This window comes from Myotis brandtii, unplaced genomic scaffold (assembly GCF_000412655.1).
Source record: "Myotis brandtii unplaced genomic scaffold, ASM41265v1 scaffold847, whole genome shotgun sequence".
Classification (NCBI taxonomy): domain Eukaryota; kingdom Metazoa; phylum Chordata; class Mammalia; order Chiroptera; family Vespertilionidae; genus Myotis; species Myotis brandtii.
In genome coordinates this window covers 2,849,076-2,866,493 of record NW_005371441.1, presented here as the reverse complement: position 1 = coordinate 2,866,493, position 17,418 = coordinate 2,849,076, and the positions used below count along the sequence as shown (strand labels likewise).

Below are 17,418 nucleotides of genomic sequence, written 5' to 3'. Positions count from 1 at the left end.
GGGAATCAAACCAGCAACCTTTCCTTGCGTGGGACAATGCCCAGTCAACTGAGCCACACCGGCCAGGGCCTGTTTGTTGTTTTGTTGTTGTTGTTGTTTTAATGGATGCATTATCCTTTATAATATCTCTGGGTGTATTATTTGTTCATTGAAGTTTTATTTTTCCTGTATAATTGGTTACTTTTGTTTGTTTGCTTATTTGGGTTTCTGTCTTTCATGTTGGAGGCATTTCTCAGGAAATCCTTTGCTGACTATTCCGTTTAGGATGGGAGACTAAGCAGCTAAGTGGCAACTTGATGGACGGATAAGGCTGGACAGTGTTGAGATCTACTGAAGGGTGGTCTGTGTGGGCTATTTGTTGGAGAATCCTTGCATCAAACTTTTAGGTGTTTATATTGGTCTTTTCATATTTTTTCTCTTTCCTATGTTGAGATCTACTGAAGGGTGGTCTGTGTGGGCTATTGTTGGGGAATCCTTGCATCAAACTTTTAGGTATTTCTATTGGTCTTTTCATATTTTTTCTCTTTCCTTCCTGGAGAGTAGAGGTCTGGCGGCCATTCTCTAGAAGACGCAGGGACTCCACATTTACCATTCAGTGGGCATTTACTTTATCCCTCTGTTTTCAATGAAGTACTCAAACCCACAACTGTATCCGGCGCCCCTCAGTTCAGAAACTATTTGTTTTTTTACATTTTCTAGAAAATCAATGTTCCATCTTTCACCAGGGAAGGGAAGGGACAGTGTGGAATGATGAAAGAGATCTGGCAATTTAACTTCTCTCTTAAAAAAAAAATTTCATTGTTTCAGAGAGGAAGGGAGAGGGAAAGAGAGGTAGAAACATCAATGATGAGAAAGAATCATTGATCGGCTGCCTCCTGCATGCCCCCTGTTGGGGATTGAGACCACAACCCAAGCATGTAACTTGACTGGGAATCGAACCATGACCTCCTGGTTCATAGGTCAATGCTCAACCACTGAGCCACACCAGCTGGGCTTAACTTCTCTTTAAGGAGCTTCTCACCAACCCTCCTTATTCAGCACCCATTTCACCAGAGTACCAGAGACTCCTGTGGCTATAAACTTGGGGGTGAAGGTCCCCTGCTGGACTAGGATTCAGCTGTCTTAGATGTCTTAAGTCAATTTTCATCTCTCCTTCTGATTTCCAACTTCCAAAATTTTGTTGGTATTGTCTTCTTTCCTTCTGCCTTGTTCTTGTAGATTTATGGGGGGAACACACACCCAAAAACAAGCAAACAGAACATTTGGTGTGGTGGTAGTGGGGATTCAGGAAAGAAAATGGGCACATGTTTTTTATCTGCCATCTGGAATTCATGTTCTTTTCATTCTTCAAGGGCAACCGAGGTTGCATTTCTTCCAAAAGCCTACTCATTCTTCTCCAGGACTCCCTGGGATCTCCCGTTTCCAAAGCGCTCTTACAGGGACAGCGTGTGTCAAGTTTATTTAGTACATAATGGTTTTGCTTCCCAACCAGACAGTAAGCTCCTGGAAGGCCAGGATGAGATCTTGTTCTGCCTCTATACACCTCGCCCTGGGAAGACAAGGTTTAGCACTAGCAGCCGCTGTAATACTTGTCGATTGTGTGATTTTCTGCTTCTTGGGGAAACCATGCAGTCACATGTTTTCAAAGATGCTCAGAACGGCACTTCAGGAAACCAGAACATGATTCCCTACACCAGGGGTGGGGAATGTCCAGTCCACGGGCCATATAAGGCCCATGAAATCGTTTGGTCTGGCCCTGCCAAGGCATTAGGGATGAGTTAATTAGATGTTTGGCCAAATACTAGTATATCAGGCTAATTTTTAAGTTGATAATTTTGTATGGCCCGAGAATGATGTTATAAATATCCAAATGGCCCTTGGCAGGAAGAAGGTTCCCCACCCCTGCCCTAGACAATCCCAGGCAGATACCTTTCTCTAATGTCATACATCATGCTTCTTTTTGGGGTGTCGCTATTCATGAATTTTTCTTTTTTTGAGGAAGCTGTTGTCCTCCCAACCCTCCATTCTCAGTCCCTCTTACCTCCTCACCTTTAAGATAGCTGATCTGTAGCATAATAAAGGGCCTTCTTCTCTTTTCCACATCATGTGACCATGGTTTTTATGTTATATTGCAATGAGTTTTGTTGGCTGTATTGTTTTATGTGGAAAGAAGAGGAATAAATAAGGAGGCACGGTAGTCATACTTTTTGTGGGAAATTATTCGTGGGAGTTTTGATGAAATTTCACAAATTTTACCCAGGCAATACAGCAGGCTGAAGATGGGCTGAAGGAATTGGATGCAGGAATTGCTGAATTAAAAAAGCGTGGTGACAAGTTGCAGATTGAGCAGCCCGCCCTGCAAGAACTCTCCAAACTCCAGGTACGATTTCCTGCCAATGGCATTCAGTGATGCATCCTAACTAGAACTCAAGAAAAAAGTATTTTCTCCATTTTCTTGTTTTTTCCTCTATAAAATTCAGATCATTTAAGTTCTAATCTCTCTTCCAAGTAACTCTTAGAAAAATTTCTGAAATTTTTACTATATTTAATGCAATAAAAAATTGTATTCTCAAGCTTCTAAGATTCTTTTTTAAAAAATCATTTGTTATTGTAAAATAATCATTTGTTATTATTCTGATGGCTAACCACTGTGGTGTAGTTTAGTTGTGCTGTATTATTTTCTACTGTAGAAAATGTAATTATTATCAGTCCAACCTAGAAAAGTTAAGAAAGGGAGATCTACTCTGTATTTAAAGAGTGGTTTTTATCAGTCATTAAAACTATAGCTTATCGTTCATACATTTTTTAATGGAAGAGAGACACTGTGTCAGTTCCAAAACAAAACAAAAAATTTAAACCAAGAGGAAGCTGAAGTCTACACAGACCTCCTGGCCTCACTCAGGAGCAGAGGGCAACTTGGGGTTACTTGCTTTCCTGGATCGGCACTTAACGCAAGAATCTGCTATCAGGGTGGTAGGCCGATCCTGGAATATTACACCAGCAAAAATTTAGCCTTTGATGAGCAACATAGTTAAGTTATATTAAGAAAAAAATGTGCATAGTGACACATATGCACACATTTGCCCTGTATGCCTATTATAGACCGTTGAAGAATTACTAGCATGAATCCAGTCCAGGCTCACAGGTCCTTCCTTTCAAGAAAATAAAATAGCTCTTATTTTTAAAAGAGCATTTTTATTTTAAGTATCTCATCCCACTGTCTAACATTTTGCAATGTCATGAGCCCACTGGCCCCCACTCTGTCCTTTCTAGACAGTTTCCGACGATGGTTAACGTCAGGTGTAAGATCCAACGTCAGGGCTGTAAACAGGCATTAGAGTTGAACTTTCCAGCTCGGACATTGTTGGCCTCTAAACCTTCACATGGCACATTAATCAGGTCCATATGGCTCAAATAAATTCTGTGTTTAGTGTATCATCGTCTCCTAAAATGCCTTTCCAGTTAAGATATTTATTTATTTCACCACATTTGGCAAAAACATGGCCTTTTCAAGTCTTCAAGTCTTCCAGCTCCCAGTAAATGCTTCTGCTTCTCAAGCTCTTTATTTGAAGAATAGTCCCAAATCGGATTATTAAGTAGTATTTGTAATGTTAAGGATACTATATTCGATTACTCTAAACATGTATGAATATTTAGAACATGATAAATATCAGAATTAAATTTCCTGGGGCATTTCCCTTCACCTCCATGAACAGTTTGTGATCCCACATCTTGCCACAAACATTGACATTCCAAGAAGACTAGTTAAGTCTACCCCATGTGTCACTTCTAGGCAACGTTTTTGTATATCTTTTGTAATGTTAAAAAAAATAGCTTATTTTTTTTAATTATATTTTTTATTGATTTCAGAGAGGAAGGAGAGGCAGAGAGAGATAGAAACATTAATGATGAGACGGTTGCTTCCCACATGCCCCACACTGGGGATCAAGCCCACACCTGGGCACATGCCCTGACCGGTAATTAAACCATGACCTCTGGGTTCATAGGTCGATGCTCAACCACTGAGCCACACCACTGGGCTAGCTTATCTTTTCTGAAAGAAGTTTTTGAAGTGAGGTTTCTGAGTAAGGCAGGTGGATGGATGCCCGATACACAGAGCATCACCATAGGCAGGCACCTGAAGGTGCGTCCTGGGGTTGTGGGTTTGGTAGGTAATGTATTTTTAGAGAGGAGCCTCAACATCACTTGAGTGAATGTTGCTGTCTCTGTTTCTAAGGACATGTATGATGAACTGATGATGACCATCGGCTCTCGGCGGAGTGGACTGAACCAGAACCTAGCACTCAAGAGCCAGTACGAAAGGGCCCTGCAAGATCTGGCCGACCTGCTGGAAACTGGACAAGAGAAGATGGCCGGTGACCAGAAAATGATCGTGTCTTCCAAAGAGGAAGTCCAACAGCTCCTTGACAAACATAAGGTAGAGAGAGAGAATGTACTTGTGCAAGCATAGTCTCACTGACTGATACATATTGAGTAAAACCCAGTATTTTCAATCTTTTAGGAGTTCCTACTTGTATAAGAGAATCTTTAAGATGGTAAACCAATGTCTATGCAAACCCACTGGCGTTCAGTAGCACAGAACAATTACAGAGGCCATGCTCTATAATGTTATCAGTTATAAAAGAATACCAACCTCAGCAGTCATTTTAAGTGTCCGTTCCTCACAGTATCGGCCAGGCTTTCTCATTTCCTAAACTGGGAAGCACAGGGACCCTCTTCAAAGGAGCCCAGCTTCCTTCTGAATTGCTATTTTCCTCTGTGTTTTCTATGCCCATTTGTTCATCTAGCTCTAGGTGTTCTCTCTGCCTGGCCCAGGACGCCTCGCTCTGCTCTGGGAATGGGTTTCTTTCTCTCGCATGTGGCACCCGGCTCTTATGGCCTTAAACACATGCTCCTTTAGTTGCTGTGGCTGCAAGAGTTGCCTTCTGGGGACAACGGGTCCTTTTGCTACGTAATCAAACTTGGTCGGCCTGCGCTTGCTCCAGCAGTATGTGCCGTACCAAGTTCAAGTTGGCCCCTACTCCTTAATTCAGCCATGCCTGCTTAATGCACACACAAAGGTAACTCTTGCATTATTAGCAATAACTGCAGAAAGAGCAATTTTTCCAGTTCAGAACCCCAAACTCCAAGGCTCCTGGAAGTTCCTCTAGGGAAACTTTCAAAATCCCATTGGGTTACAGATGGTTAACCTTCTACTATCATGTAGCTTTCCTGGTGGCTTCTCAAGGTAGATTTTTTTTTCACTATTAGACTTCTTGCTATTTTTCCCAGAGGTTTTTGTCCAAAACATTGTGATTTATTAAGGCCTTATCATTTGGCTTTGAAAACATTGCTTTAAAGTTCACAGCTGGTTTTTCTCAAATCTTTGACCCTAGTAATAAAATAACCTCCTGAGTTATTCCAGAGAAGAAACTAGGATCAATGAATATAAATAACAGAGAAATTAAGCTCAATAGATGAAGAACGCTGAGAGGAGTAAGCTTCCTTGAACAGACAGCCCTCCTGGCCATGGGAAGCCCATCCAAGGCTGTTGGGGGAGATGGGGTTGTAAAAGGAATTTCAGCTTCCCATGCATTTGAGCTCTGTGACGTCCAAGTTCTCTTCCAACTTTAAGATTCTACGATATAATAATTGATGGTTGATTGAAAAAGATGGTTCTAGCTTCTCCTGACCAGAGCATTTTCTGAGGGGGAGCTAGCTCGGCAGTGACCTTGAGCAAGTTACATAGACTGGACCGTGCAGTGTCCCCATCTGTAAAATGTGAAATAATCTGCCTGCCTCATAGAGTTGTTGTAAGGAGTAAATGAGTTAGTCAAGTGCCGATAGAGTACCTGGCACGTAGCACACACTAAATATTACTGTCTATAGATTCTCAGGTGCCGATAGAGTACCTGGCACGTAGCACACACTAAATTTTATTACTGTATGTAAATTCTCAATCCTTCGGTTCTACCTGTGGTGCTGGGAACAGGAAATGGGATAAACCCTATCTCCCTCCTCTGGGCCCTTTGACACAGAGAAAGGAACAATTCAAAACACATTTGAAGGATTGTGCAAGGTCTACCATTTCCTTGCATGTAGGTATAATCTGAGGGACATTTAGAATACATCATACCACTCAGCCCAGCCGTAGAGGAAGGAAGTTGTGAGTGTGTCGGGTGAGGTCCTCTCAGTGAGTACAGAGTGTAAACAGAGGCCCGGACGGGGAATGGGAGCTAAAGTGTGAGGGACAAGGGAGGCCAGTTTGGGTGGTGGAGTTAGTGAGAGGTGGGTCAGGACAGTAAGGAAGTCCGGACCGCAGGGATGGAGGATTCGGAGAGCAGGGGCTGGTGCCCTATGAAGGGCTCTGGGTAGGGCACAGCAGTGTGTAGATACTCCTGGTGGGGGAACAAGAGAGGCCACGCAGGAGACGGGAGCCCTGTAAGGTGGAGGCCAGCAGCGGTGGAACAGTGTCACTCATATGTCAGCTGAGTACCATCAGCTTTCCCGTTTGAAGCAAGTTTAGCGTCTGGTAGTATATGAATGAGTCGCTGACCTCTTTTTTTCTACCTGGAAAATGGCAGGAATACTTCCAGGGTCTGGAATCTCACATGATTTTGACGGAAACGCTCTTCAGAAAGATAATCAGCTTTGCAGTCCTGCAGGAAACTCAACTGCACGCAGAAGTGATGGCGCAGGCTTCCGCGGTCCTGAAAGGGGCTCACAAAAGGGGCGTGGAGCTGGAGTACATTCTAGAGGTGAGACCCTTGAGGCAGCACCCTCCTCCCCCTCATGAAGGCAAGACAGGTTATTCCTGCGATTTGCCTCCTGTAACCTCGGAACTCCCAGAGGCAGCATCATGTGTCGCCTTGCCCCCTCTGAGTGCCTGATGTGCATTGTGATAAAGCCTTCCCCACACTCAGAGGCAGCTGCCCGGGGACTGCCTTCACACTGGGCAGGATGAGGCATGGGGTTTGAGAGGCAGGCTGAAAAACTGCTGACATTTGCTATAAATTATTGACGTGAATTTCAAGTGATTGGCAAAAAGACTTCCCAATTTAAAACAAAATAAAAATCTGAATTTAGAAAAAAGTCACTTGAGAGTTCTCCTTAGTAGAATGCCTATGCTATATATTCATATTTCTTCAATGTCTGTGCTTTTTTAAATTTACAAATGCAACATATTTAGTTCACTTCCTACGTGAACAGGCCCATTCCTTCTAGTTAAGTCATGCATTCATCACTACCAGGGTAAAGAATGAAAACCGGGTAATCAAATGCTTACTGTGTTCCAGGCGTAATGCACACATTATTCTATTTAACCCTCCAGATGGACCACATAGGTATTATTAGTCCCATGTTTAAATGTTAAAAAATGAGGCTCAGAGAAGCTGAGTATCTTGTCCATGCTCGTTTAGTAACTTGCTCATGCTGCTAGTTAGTTGCAGCTGCCACAGGCCATTGATAATGCTTTTCAGGGTCACCATCTGATGCCTGGCTTCAGAGCCATCCTTTGCTTCCCAAGGCAAACCCCCAACGCCACCCCCCTCCCCTCCACACACACACACAGAGACATCTCCCTCTGACCGAACTTCAAAGAGAATCTGTCAAGTGCATATTTTGCACAGGAAGAGGAATGCTGTTCCTTAATGAGGGCTTCTAGCTCATGGACTGATGTTGCATTTCCAGACGTGGTCCCATCTGGATGAGGACCAGCAGGAGCTCCGCAGGCAGCTGGAGGTGGTGGAGAGCAGCATCCCCAGCGTGGGGCTGGTGGAGGAGAGCGAGGACAGGCTCATGGACCGGATCACACTCTACCAGGTCAGCGTCCCTGGGGCATCTTGGTGTGGGAAGCTGCCACATTTCCTTCTGAAACTCTCCCATGGTTTTAACAGAATCTAAACAAACCTGCAATCAAATATTAAGCACTGTTACTTTGATTTCAAGCTATTGACGTTGTTGAAAGCACATAAATGTTAAGTGTTTGTTTTAGAATATAAGAAGGTTTTTTTTCTTTCCTTTTTGGTAATGAGAGCTCCTTTTGAATATTCAGCCTCCATCAAGCGTTTTCTGTAGTTTATCCTGATATCACACTATCTTGAAAAAATTATAGTTGGTTGTTTTATGAGCATTAAAAGGTTTTTTTTTAAATGAAAGAGTGCTCCTCTTGAAAACTCAGCTTCCACCAAGCATTTCCTGTAGTTTATGTGGTGAAATAATTATAGTTTGATAGTCTTACATGCATGTAAAGTCACCACCAAAAAATAAACAAATAAAGACATCTTTATTTAGATATAGTAGTTGAAACATCTCAAAGTTTCCAACATCACTTGGCTGTAAATAATTGAAGTTTGACTAAGGATAATGGGAACATATGGATACCAGAGAAATTGTGATCCTTAGAGAGACAAATTGCATTATCCAAACTTCTGACCCCGCATTTTTCATCATTTCAGCATTTGAAATCCAGCCTTAATGAATACCAGCCCAAATTATATCAGGTGTTAGATGATGGGAAGCGCCTTCTGATATCCATTAGCTGCTCCGATCTGGAAAGCCAGCTGAACCAGCTCGGAGAACAATGGCTGAATAGTACCAACAAAGTGTCTAAGGAACTTCACAGATTGGAAACGATATTGAAACACTGGACCAGGTAATACAAGGACTATTTTGCCCATTTTTTAGATTAGTGTTCAAGAGTATTTATAAGGCTAGTGGGTACAGGACTTGAAAAAGATATCATGGTCCCTATAGGAACGTATCACATAGTTTGGAAAATAAAGGCAAACACAAAGCCCCCAATTGGATTCCTGTATAACCCATATAAACATGTCATCCAAAGGGGTAGGGAGGCGGGTACCTTACCGTTGAGCTGACCTCCTCCTCGCCTGTTGACGGCATGTGGGTGGTCACAGGAAAACCTTAGTGGGAAAGAAGAGAGAGTGGTTTTGAGAAGATGCAATTTCTCAAGGACAAGAGGAATATTCAAGAGAAGTGGAGGGGGTGATGTTATATAATGAAATACTCTGTTTCTTTATTTTCAAGAACTTTTCATAACAGTCATCTGATATGGTCTGAATAGCTTCAACATGAACGGATAGGGGAAATACATTTTTATTTTCAGCTTAGAGAAGGGAAAGCTGAAACTTGGAGAGACTGACTTGCTTCAAGCATAAATATTAAGGGAATAAGAATTTGAGAGTTTGACCATAGGGCATTATTCACCCAAATCTATCATGCCTTTTTAAGATTAGCACTGGGACACAGACAACAGGATGGTGATTACCAGAGGGAAAGAGGGATGGGGGAGGTAGAAGAAGGTAAAGGGAGGATAAATGATGATGAAAGGAGACTTGAATTGGGGTGGTGAACACACAATATAAAATACAGATGATGTATTATAGATTGCACACCAAAACCTATATAATTACAGTAACCAATGCCACCCCTAATAAATTCAATAAACATTTACAAAAATAAAATTACATGGGTGAATGACATGGGTTAGCAGAAAGTAGGGATTGGATGTTTACCTAATAGGCTCATCAATATACTTACAGATATCAAAGTGAGTCTGCGGCTCTAACTCACTGGTTACAGTCCGCAAAAGACAGGCTGGAATTTTGGACTCAGCAATCTGTGACCGTCCCCCAAGAACTGGAGATGGTCCGTGATCATCTGAACGCTTTCCTGGTAAGAGTTTAAAGCATTTGGCTCACATGTATTGTTTACAGGCCTATAGGTGAGGCCTGATCTACACTAGAAGAGAGGAAACCAGCTGTCAGTGGGTGAACTTAAACCAAGTTCTGGAGAATCTTTATGCACAATACAGTGGGGCCTTGACTTACAAGTGTCCCGACTAACAAGTTTTTTTTGAGATACGAGCCGTCTCTCGGCCGATTTTTTGCTTTGAGTTGCAAACTCAAAAAAATTCGGGTTACGAGCAAGCTTCAGAAACCCCACCGCTAGTTGGCGCAGCGAACGTCACAGTGATTTGACATACGAGTAATTTGAGTTATGAGTTCCGTCACGGAACGAATTAAACTCGTAAGTCAAGGCTCCACTGTACTAGGCTCAACATCGCCTCTTTCAGGAGTTTATAAATAGTGGCTTCATCGTTGGCTCTTTTTTAAAAAAATTTCTGTATTGATTAAGGTATTACATGTGTGTCCTTATCCCCCCATTGGGAGAGAGTAGGCTGCTTTTGTTTTTTGTCTGCAATGCTTAACATAACTCCCCTTCACGATGTAAAGAAAAGTTGTTTTTGCCATAAATTGGTCTCTTTCCTTAAATGAAAGGTCTGGCTCTTTAATCCTGATTTGAACTTTGCTCCTTCTTTCAGGAGTTTTCCAAAGAAGTGGATGCCAAGTCCTCCCTGAAATCGTCTGTTCTAAGCACCGGGAACCAGCTCCTTCGCTTAAAGAAAGTGGATACGGCCGCCCTGCGTTCCGAGCTGTCGCACATAGACGGCCAGTGGACGGACCTGCTGACAAATATTCCGACGGTCCAGGAAAAGCTCCACCAGGTACAGCAAGAATCTTTGGCTTCGTTGGTAGTGACCGATTCGAGCTGCTTTTGCTCACGGATTTAAATAAGCTTCGACTTGGACGTCTTGTCTTTTCTCTCTTCCACTGTACAGCGTATTAATATGAGCCCTTCACCAAATGCCGTATTTACAAATGCCAGATCTTCCAGGGGCTTCTTTTTTCTTTTTAATATGCTTTTATTGATTTCAGAGAGGAAGGGAGAGGGAGAGAGATAGAAACATCAATGAAAGAGAGTCAGTGATCGGCTGCCTCCTGCACACCCAACACTGGGGATCAAGCCCACAACCTGGGAATGTGCCCTGACCGGGAATCAAACCATGACCTCCTGGTTCTTAGGTCGACACTCAACCACTGAGCCACGCTGGCAGGGCCCACGGGCTTCTTTAGTGTGTGTGTATGTGTGTGTGAGTGTGTGTGTGTATTACAATCCCTCTCTGGTCTTGTTTAAATTATTTTTCTCGTGAGTAAAGTGTGGGTAACTACGCCCACCTTATAAAGTGGGTAGCCATGAAGATTTAACAATAATAAATGTAAAAGACCTATAATCTTACCTACAATACAGCAGCTGGCATTCATTCAATAAGGGAAGAGAAGTTAGAGAAGGGAAGTCAGTTCTCCTCTTTCCTGGAAACATGTTTCTCTCCTCTGAACTCCCAGAGAGTTTATTTTTCTCTCTCTTTTGTGCTCATCACTGTAGATAAGGTAAGATAGATGTGTTTAATGCCAATTTTCATTCCTACTAATCAGCGGCTGTACATCTCACATTTGTCTCTACATCATTCCGCACCCCATAGAAGTCCATAAATATTTTAAATGATTGCTTGTGTTCTTCCAAATTATTATAATAAGTAGCTGCATAAATGTATGATGTGTTAAGTAAGATTCAGACTTGTAAGTACATTTTAAAGACTGAAGAAGTTGGCTATGCTCTTAGGAATAAATATGAGAGTGCCAAAGCTCTCGAAAATGATAGTTGGTATTGTGGTATTTTTCTTTCTCCTTTTAACATTCTTGAGTCATAATACACAGAGATTTTATGAGCTAATTAATAAGATACATCTGTTGAATGTTTTGTAGTTACGTTTTTTGAAGGTCATAAAACTAGCTATAAAATAACAATAATATTTTCTTCTTTCTGGTATTTTGATTAATTAGCCAGTGTTTATACAATGTTTATAGTATTGGATGGCAAGTGAACATAAGATAACTAGGATTGTTCAGCATTTGCCTGCTGTTTAATTCCAAGCTTCCAATGAGGTTAAGATCCAAACATGGCATTAAGAAGAGTTACCTATGCGGGAACATTAATAAGGGTTCATGTGGGGTGTTTAGGTTAACAGGCACCGGGTTTGAACTTTAATACTGTGACTTGCTCTCCTCCTCGGGCAGCTCCAAATGGATAAGCTGCCCTCGCGCCATGCCATTTCGGAAGTCATGACGTGGATCTCTCTCATGGAGAATGTCATTCAGAAGGATGAAGAGGATATAAAAAATGCCATAGGCTACAAGGCCATCAATGAGTACCTTCAGAAATATAAGGTGATGACACACTTGTTATCTTTACCTTTTCATGTTTTGGAACTATTTTATTTGAAGGGACATAGGAACTCCAGGGATGGCAATCAGGCTCTGAAGTATAGATTTCATCCATAGTGACCGGATAGCTGTCTAAGATTAAGACCATTGCCTCCCTAGGGATAGGCATGGAAAAGTTGTCTGGTATTAGGAATAATTTTGAATAAGATTTTATGTCATTTTAAGAAGTCATAAAAATGGATACTATAATTTATAAATATTTTATAGTGTAATCATAAAATGTATCCAATTCTACATCCTCTGCCATATATATATATATATATATATTTATAAATTCAAATATATTTATAAATTCAAAAGTTATAAATTTAATGCATGTCTACTGTATTCATATATATTTTATACTAGAGGCCCGATGCACGAAATTCCAAGAGTAGGATACTAGAGGCCCGATGCACGAAATTCGTGCAAGAGTAGGCCTTCCTTCCCCTGGCTGCCGGGACCAGCTTCCCTCTGGCACTTGGGACCTGGGCTTCCCTCCGGCCGCCAGCAGGCACCCGGAACCCAGGCTTCCCTCGCAGCCCCGGCTTCGTCGGAAGGTCGTCCTGAATGACGTCTGGTCTAATTAGCATATTGCACTTTTATTATGATAGATATATTGCGTTTCTGAAAATAACGGGTTCTATGCATGCACACAGATGGTGCCATTCGGACTAAACCATGGAAGTTATGGCATTAACCTTTTGCTTACTCACGGCCCTCCAGCTCCTGAGCAAGCCCACGACATGCACCCTCTGACCTCGTTTCCTTCTCTCCCTCTCCCTCCAGGGCTTTCAGATAGACATCAACTGTAAGCAGCTGACAGTTGACTTTGTGAACCAGTCTGTGCTGCAGATCAGCACTCAGGACGTGGAGAGCAAGCGCAGCGATAAGACTGACTTTGCGGAGCAACTCGGAGCGATGAATAAAAGCTGGCAGATCCTGCAGGGCCTCGTAGCTGAGAAGGTGAGCCACGTGGCCACCGCTGGAGAGACTCTATCAAGAAATTAACTGTAGGAGTAGGATAGCGACAGACGCTGGGCTCGGGGATTCTGCTGGAGAGAATGCCACTGAAGAATGCATACATGGCTCTACATGTTCTTTTGTTAAAAAATATGTATATATTTTTATTGATTTCAGAGAGGAAGGGAGAGGGAGAGATAGAAACACCAGTGATGAGAGGGAATCATTGATCGTCTGCCTCCTGCATGCCCCCTACTGGGGATTGAGCCCGCAACCCGGGCATATGCCCTTGACTAGAATCAAATCCGGGGACTCTTCAGTCCACAGACCAATGCTCTATTCACTGAGCCAAACCAGCTACTGCTGGCTCTACATGGTCTTCAATCATGTCAATTACTTTGTCTTATGCACCCTCCACCCTTTGTATATTTCATATTATTTTAGTTTTTTTAAAGATGATTCTTAATTTCTTTTGCCCTCGTTCCAAGTAGACTTAAGATCTTTACTTGCTTACCAAAAAATAGTCATTGATTCGCACTTCGGAACATTCATTTTTAATCAAACATACCGTGGACTGTATTTTACAAATTTATGAATTCTCAGTTTGGAGGAAATAGTGGCCTGCCAATGATTTGAAATTAAAATAAAATTGTAAATTTCATTTCATTACGTTTGTTCAGATCCAGCTGTTGGAAGGCTTATTGGAATCGTGGTCAGAATATGAAAACAATGTACAAGGTATGAAAACTTGGTTTGAAACCCAGGAAAAGAGACTGAAACAACAGCATCGCGTCGGAGACCAGGCTTCCGTCCAGAACGCAATGAAAGACTGTCAGGTAACTGGTCCGGGCGGCTGACGCGCTCCAGTTCACAGTTTCACGGCATGTGCCCAATGAGAGTGCCCTTCTTGAGAACTGAGAGTTAAATATTGAGAACAGTTGCATTTGATTACAAATTTCTCTAATTACGTGAGTTTATAGAGTTTTTCTATTAGGTCTTTTCACCTCTTTTTATAAAATTTAAAATAGAATATTTAAACACACTCATACGGAGAGGATGCTGCTAACCCCAGATCATCAGATACTGATCATCAGATTTAATCATTATCAAGATTTTGACATAGTTTCTGAATATTTCTTCTCTCCTGAAAGATATCATAATTAATTCCAGATAGCATGCCATAATTTATTCCTTCATGCTACAATTCCCAGCTCTACAAAATGAACTTTTCTTATATAAACATAATATTATCACCACCAAAAGTTTAACATACTATGGAATCCCTTAATATTTGTAATGCTCAACCCATAACACTATTCCCTAAATTTCCTGTAAAATGTATATTTCTAGTTAATTTATTTCCATAAAGATACAGCAGTGTCTATGTGTTCATATGCTCGTTAGCTCTCTTAAGTCGCTAATATTTTCTTAATAGCATTAACTTGCTGGAGAAAATGTAGACTGGCCCCGGACCCAGGATCAGCCTGCGTATTTCCCCAAAGTGGCATTTAACTTGCTCTTCTCTCCCCTGTATTTCCTATGAACGGGCGTTAGCACAAGAGGCTTGATTGGATTCTGGCTCAACTCTCATGGTGGGGTGGATCACAGGTGACAGTGTGACTACTGTGTCTCATGCTCACTCTGGTAGTGGCAAGGCTGCGGGTTCAGGTGCAGTGGCCACACTCTAAATGTTCCCCATTGACCTAGGAACACTTATTCTTTCCTCAGATATTCTTATTTCTACAGAAGAAATGGGAGCTGTCACAGTGAACCCTGCAATAATTGTTTTTAAACGTAATTCAATAATTTGTAACGTGTTACAGATTAGCTGTGACGCTTCTTGGTAGTGTTTCCTAAGAACAGTTGAAGATACAGCTGGGAAGCAATTCTGCAGAAATGCCCCTTTCCCAAAGCTAGTTTTTCTATTCTAGATTTCCAATAGAATGGCCTTTAGTAATGAACTTTCTTCCGAGCAGTACTTCTTCTGTGGGCACATGTAGAGTCGGGTATATTTAAGCTCCAAAGCATAGGAAGAGCAGATGCTCTTGTGCTGGGCTGACAAGCTAATGGATTGCCAGTCAGAGATGCATACAAATGGCAAAGGAAACCATCATATAGAGAAAAAGCTGGAAATTAAAAAAAGCTTCACGTCAGAAGATGGGTGTGTAAAAGATGGAAGACCAAAAAACATATCATTGCATTTTCTTGGTTAAGAATACGTTTTTATCGATTTTAGAGAGGAAGGAAAGGGAGAGAGAAACATCAATGATGAGAGAAAATCATTGATTGACTGCCTCCTGCACCCCCCACCCCGCCCCACTGGGGATCGAGCCTGCAACCGGGGCATGTGTTCTGACCAGGAATTAAACCTGGGACCTCTTGGTGCATGGGTCGATGCTCAACCACTCAGCCACACCAGCTGGGCCATCGTTGCATTTTCAATTCTCCAGGGGCCAGTAGCATTTCTAATTTAGGCATCAATTCTAAAATGTGCAAATAAGTCAGAATTTCAAATTTTGACTTTGGAGCATGAAAACTTATTTTTTATTTTATTTTATTTTTTTAGGGTATAAAGGAAGAATTACATTTATTTTGCTTGATCTAAAAGGATAGAATTAGCTGGAAACTGCAGGAGGATAGATTCCGCTTCGTATGTTACAGACCTTGCTCACTTAGGTTGACAGGATGGGCCATGAATTGCCTTGGGGCCATAGTGGGTTTTCCAGTGCTCTTGCGGTGTGGCCAAGGAGTATGAAAACTTATACCTCTTGATGAGCTCATGAGTTCAAACACTAACATTAAAATTAAAAGATAATTCACGTGTTAAACATGAGCAGGATTAGTGCTCCCTTGTCATATTGTTGTGATAGATGTTGCTGTGGAAAGACTGAAACGATACCTTAATGTAACTTTTCTTTTTTCTTCCTTCTCTCCTACTGTTTTTTCTTTCTTAGTATTTTTTTTCTTATTTTCTGTTACTTTTTCCTGCCATTTCCCATTGTGTTTCTTTACATGTCCATGTCTTCTATTTAATAGAGAGAGACATTGTTATCTGGAAAATGTAGTGGACGCCTGGCAAGCTTTACTCCTTTTCAGACCCAAATGTTAGTCTCCCAGAGGTTCACATCAGGCAGTGTCAGGAAGGAAAGCTGGGAGCGTGGTTCAAGGAACGTGATGCCAATGCCAATTTGTGATTTCAAGTGAAAAGTCATTTTTCTAAACAAAGAACAGAATGAATGTAGCTCCACTGAGTTATTTGGGGGCATCACTGGGTCTTCGTGTGTGTGCATGCATGTGTGCGTGTGCGTGTGTGTGTGCATGCATGTGTGTGTGTGTGTGTTGTTTTTTTCTCTAACTGGCATGTTTTATTGGCAGTACCATAAACCTTGATCAAAATTTATTGTCATTTTTGGGAAATGGTTCCTCTGGACCAAAGTGTGAAATTCAAGCCAGCATGCTTAAATTGGTGACTGGATTCAAGCTTTACTTTGTTTTAAAAATCTTGAATATTTTTCCACTCTTTCGAGGTGATTTATTCATTAAAATCATCATAGAAACTGCTATGTAGGAATTAACTCAAGAATGATTCAGTATAGCAAAAAATGTTGGGTTTGGCTTTTCCCTTCATTGATCAGAAACAGAATCATCTTTTAATTATTATTGAAAGGAAAGGATGGCACCTTCATTTTGCACAAAATATATATTTCAGCCCTGTTTCCCTACTGGGTTTGCTTTTATGGCCATATTAAGGAACAGAGCGTTTTAGGGATGTGTTTCTGAGCAATGGGACATTAATTCCACAGGGCTTCCTGAACAAAGTACACCTCTGGATAAATGAGGATACATTTAATTCCAGTGGTTGAATTTTAGAATCATATTAAAGACATAGTGGAAGGATTCTTTATGGTTATTTAATATTTCAGAGAGGTAGAGATAAATATCTTTCAGTAGTAAAGTTCATTATGTTTTCTCTGCTGTATAAAAGACCCATAGCCCTAGCAATCACTATATTCATCCTCTGGTTAATTATCTAAGCTGTCGAAATACTGACAGAAATATAAAGTGGAAATTAAAGAACAAAATTAAAAACACAAATAATCTATTCTGGCTACTAAATGCATGCATGTCCAATTAATAATACATCATGACAAAAGTAGCTTCATGATAATTAAGGAGAGAAAAATAAATAAATTTGCACCGAAGCATGGCAGAGTATCAACTGACTGAATATAACAATACTGTCTTACATTTGCTTAGCATTTATTTATTTATTTATTTATTTATTACATTTGCCTAGTTTTTAACAGCTTAAAAGATTAAATAAATATTATAT

The 17,418-nt window shown here is 41.2% G+C and overlaps 1 protein-coding gene across 1 annotated transcript in view; it reads left to right on the top strand.

Annotated features, from left to right (window-relative positions):
• SYNE1 (spectrin repeat containing, nuclear envelope 1) overlaps positions 1–17,418 on the top strand; it is a 407,398-nt gene that overhangs the window by 303,910 nt on the left and 86,070 nt on the right. Inside the window, exons 103-112 of the mRNA XM_014532125.1 lie at positions 2,261–2,380; positions 4,238–4,438; positions 6,585–6,758; positions 7,690–7,821; positions 8,457–8,653; positions 9,561–9,693; positions 10,343–10,525; positions 11,937–12,086; positions 12,912–13,088; positions 13,766–13,921. Of these exons, the coding sequence (XP_014387611.1) occupies positions 2,261–2,380; positions 4,238–4,438; positions 6,585–6,758; positions 7,690–7,821; positions 8,457–8,653; positions 9,561–9,693; positions 10,343–10,525; positions 11,937–12,086; positions 12,912–13,088; positions 13,766–13,921 (1,623 nt within the window). The remainder of the gene's footprint in view (positions 1–2,260; positions 2,381–4,237; positions 4,439–6,584; positions 6,759–7,689; positions 7,822–8,456; positions 8,654–9,560; positions 9,694–10,342; positions 10,526–11,936; positions 12,087–12,911; positions 13,089–13,765; positions 13,922–17,418) is intronic.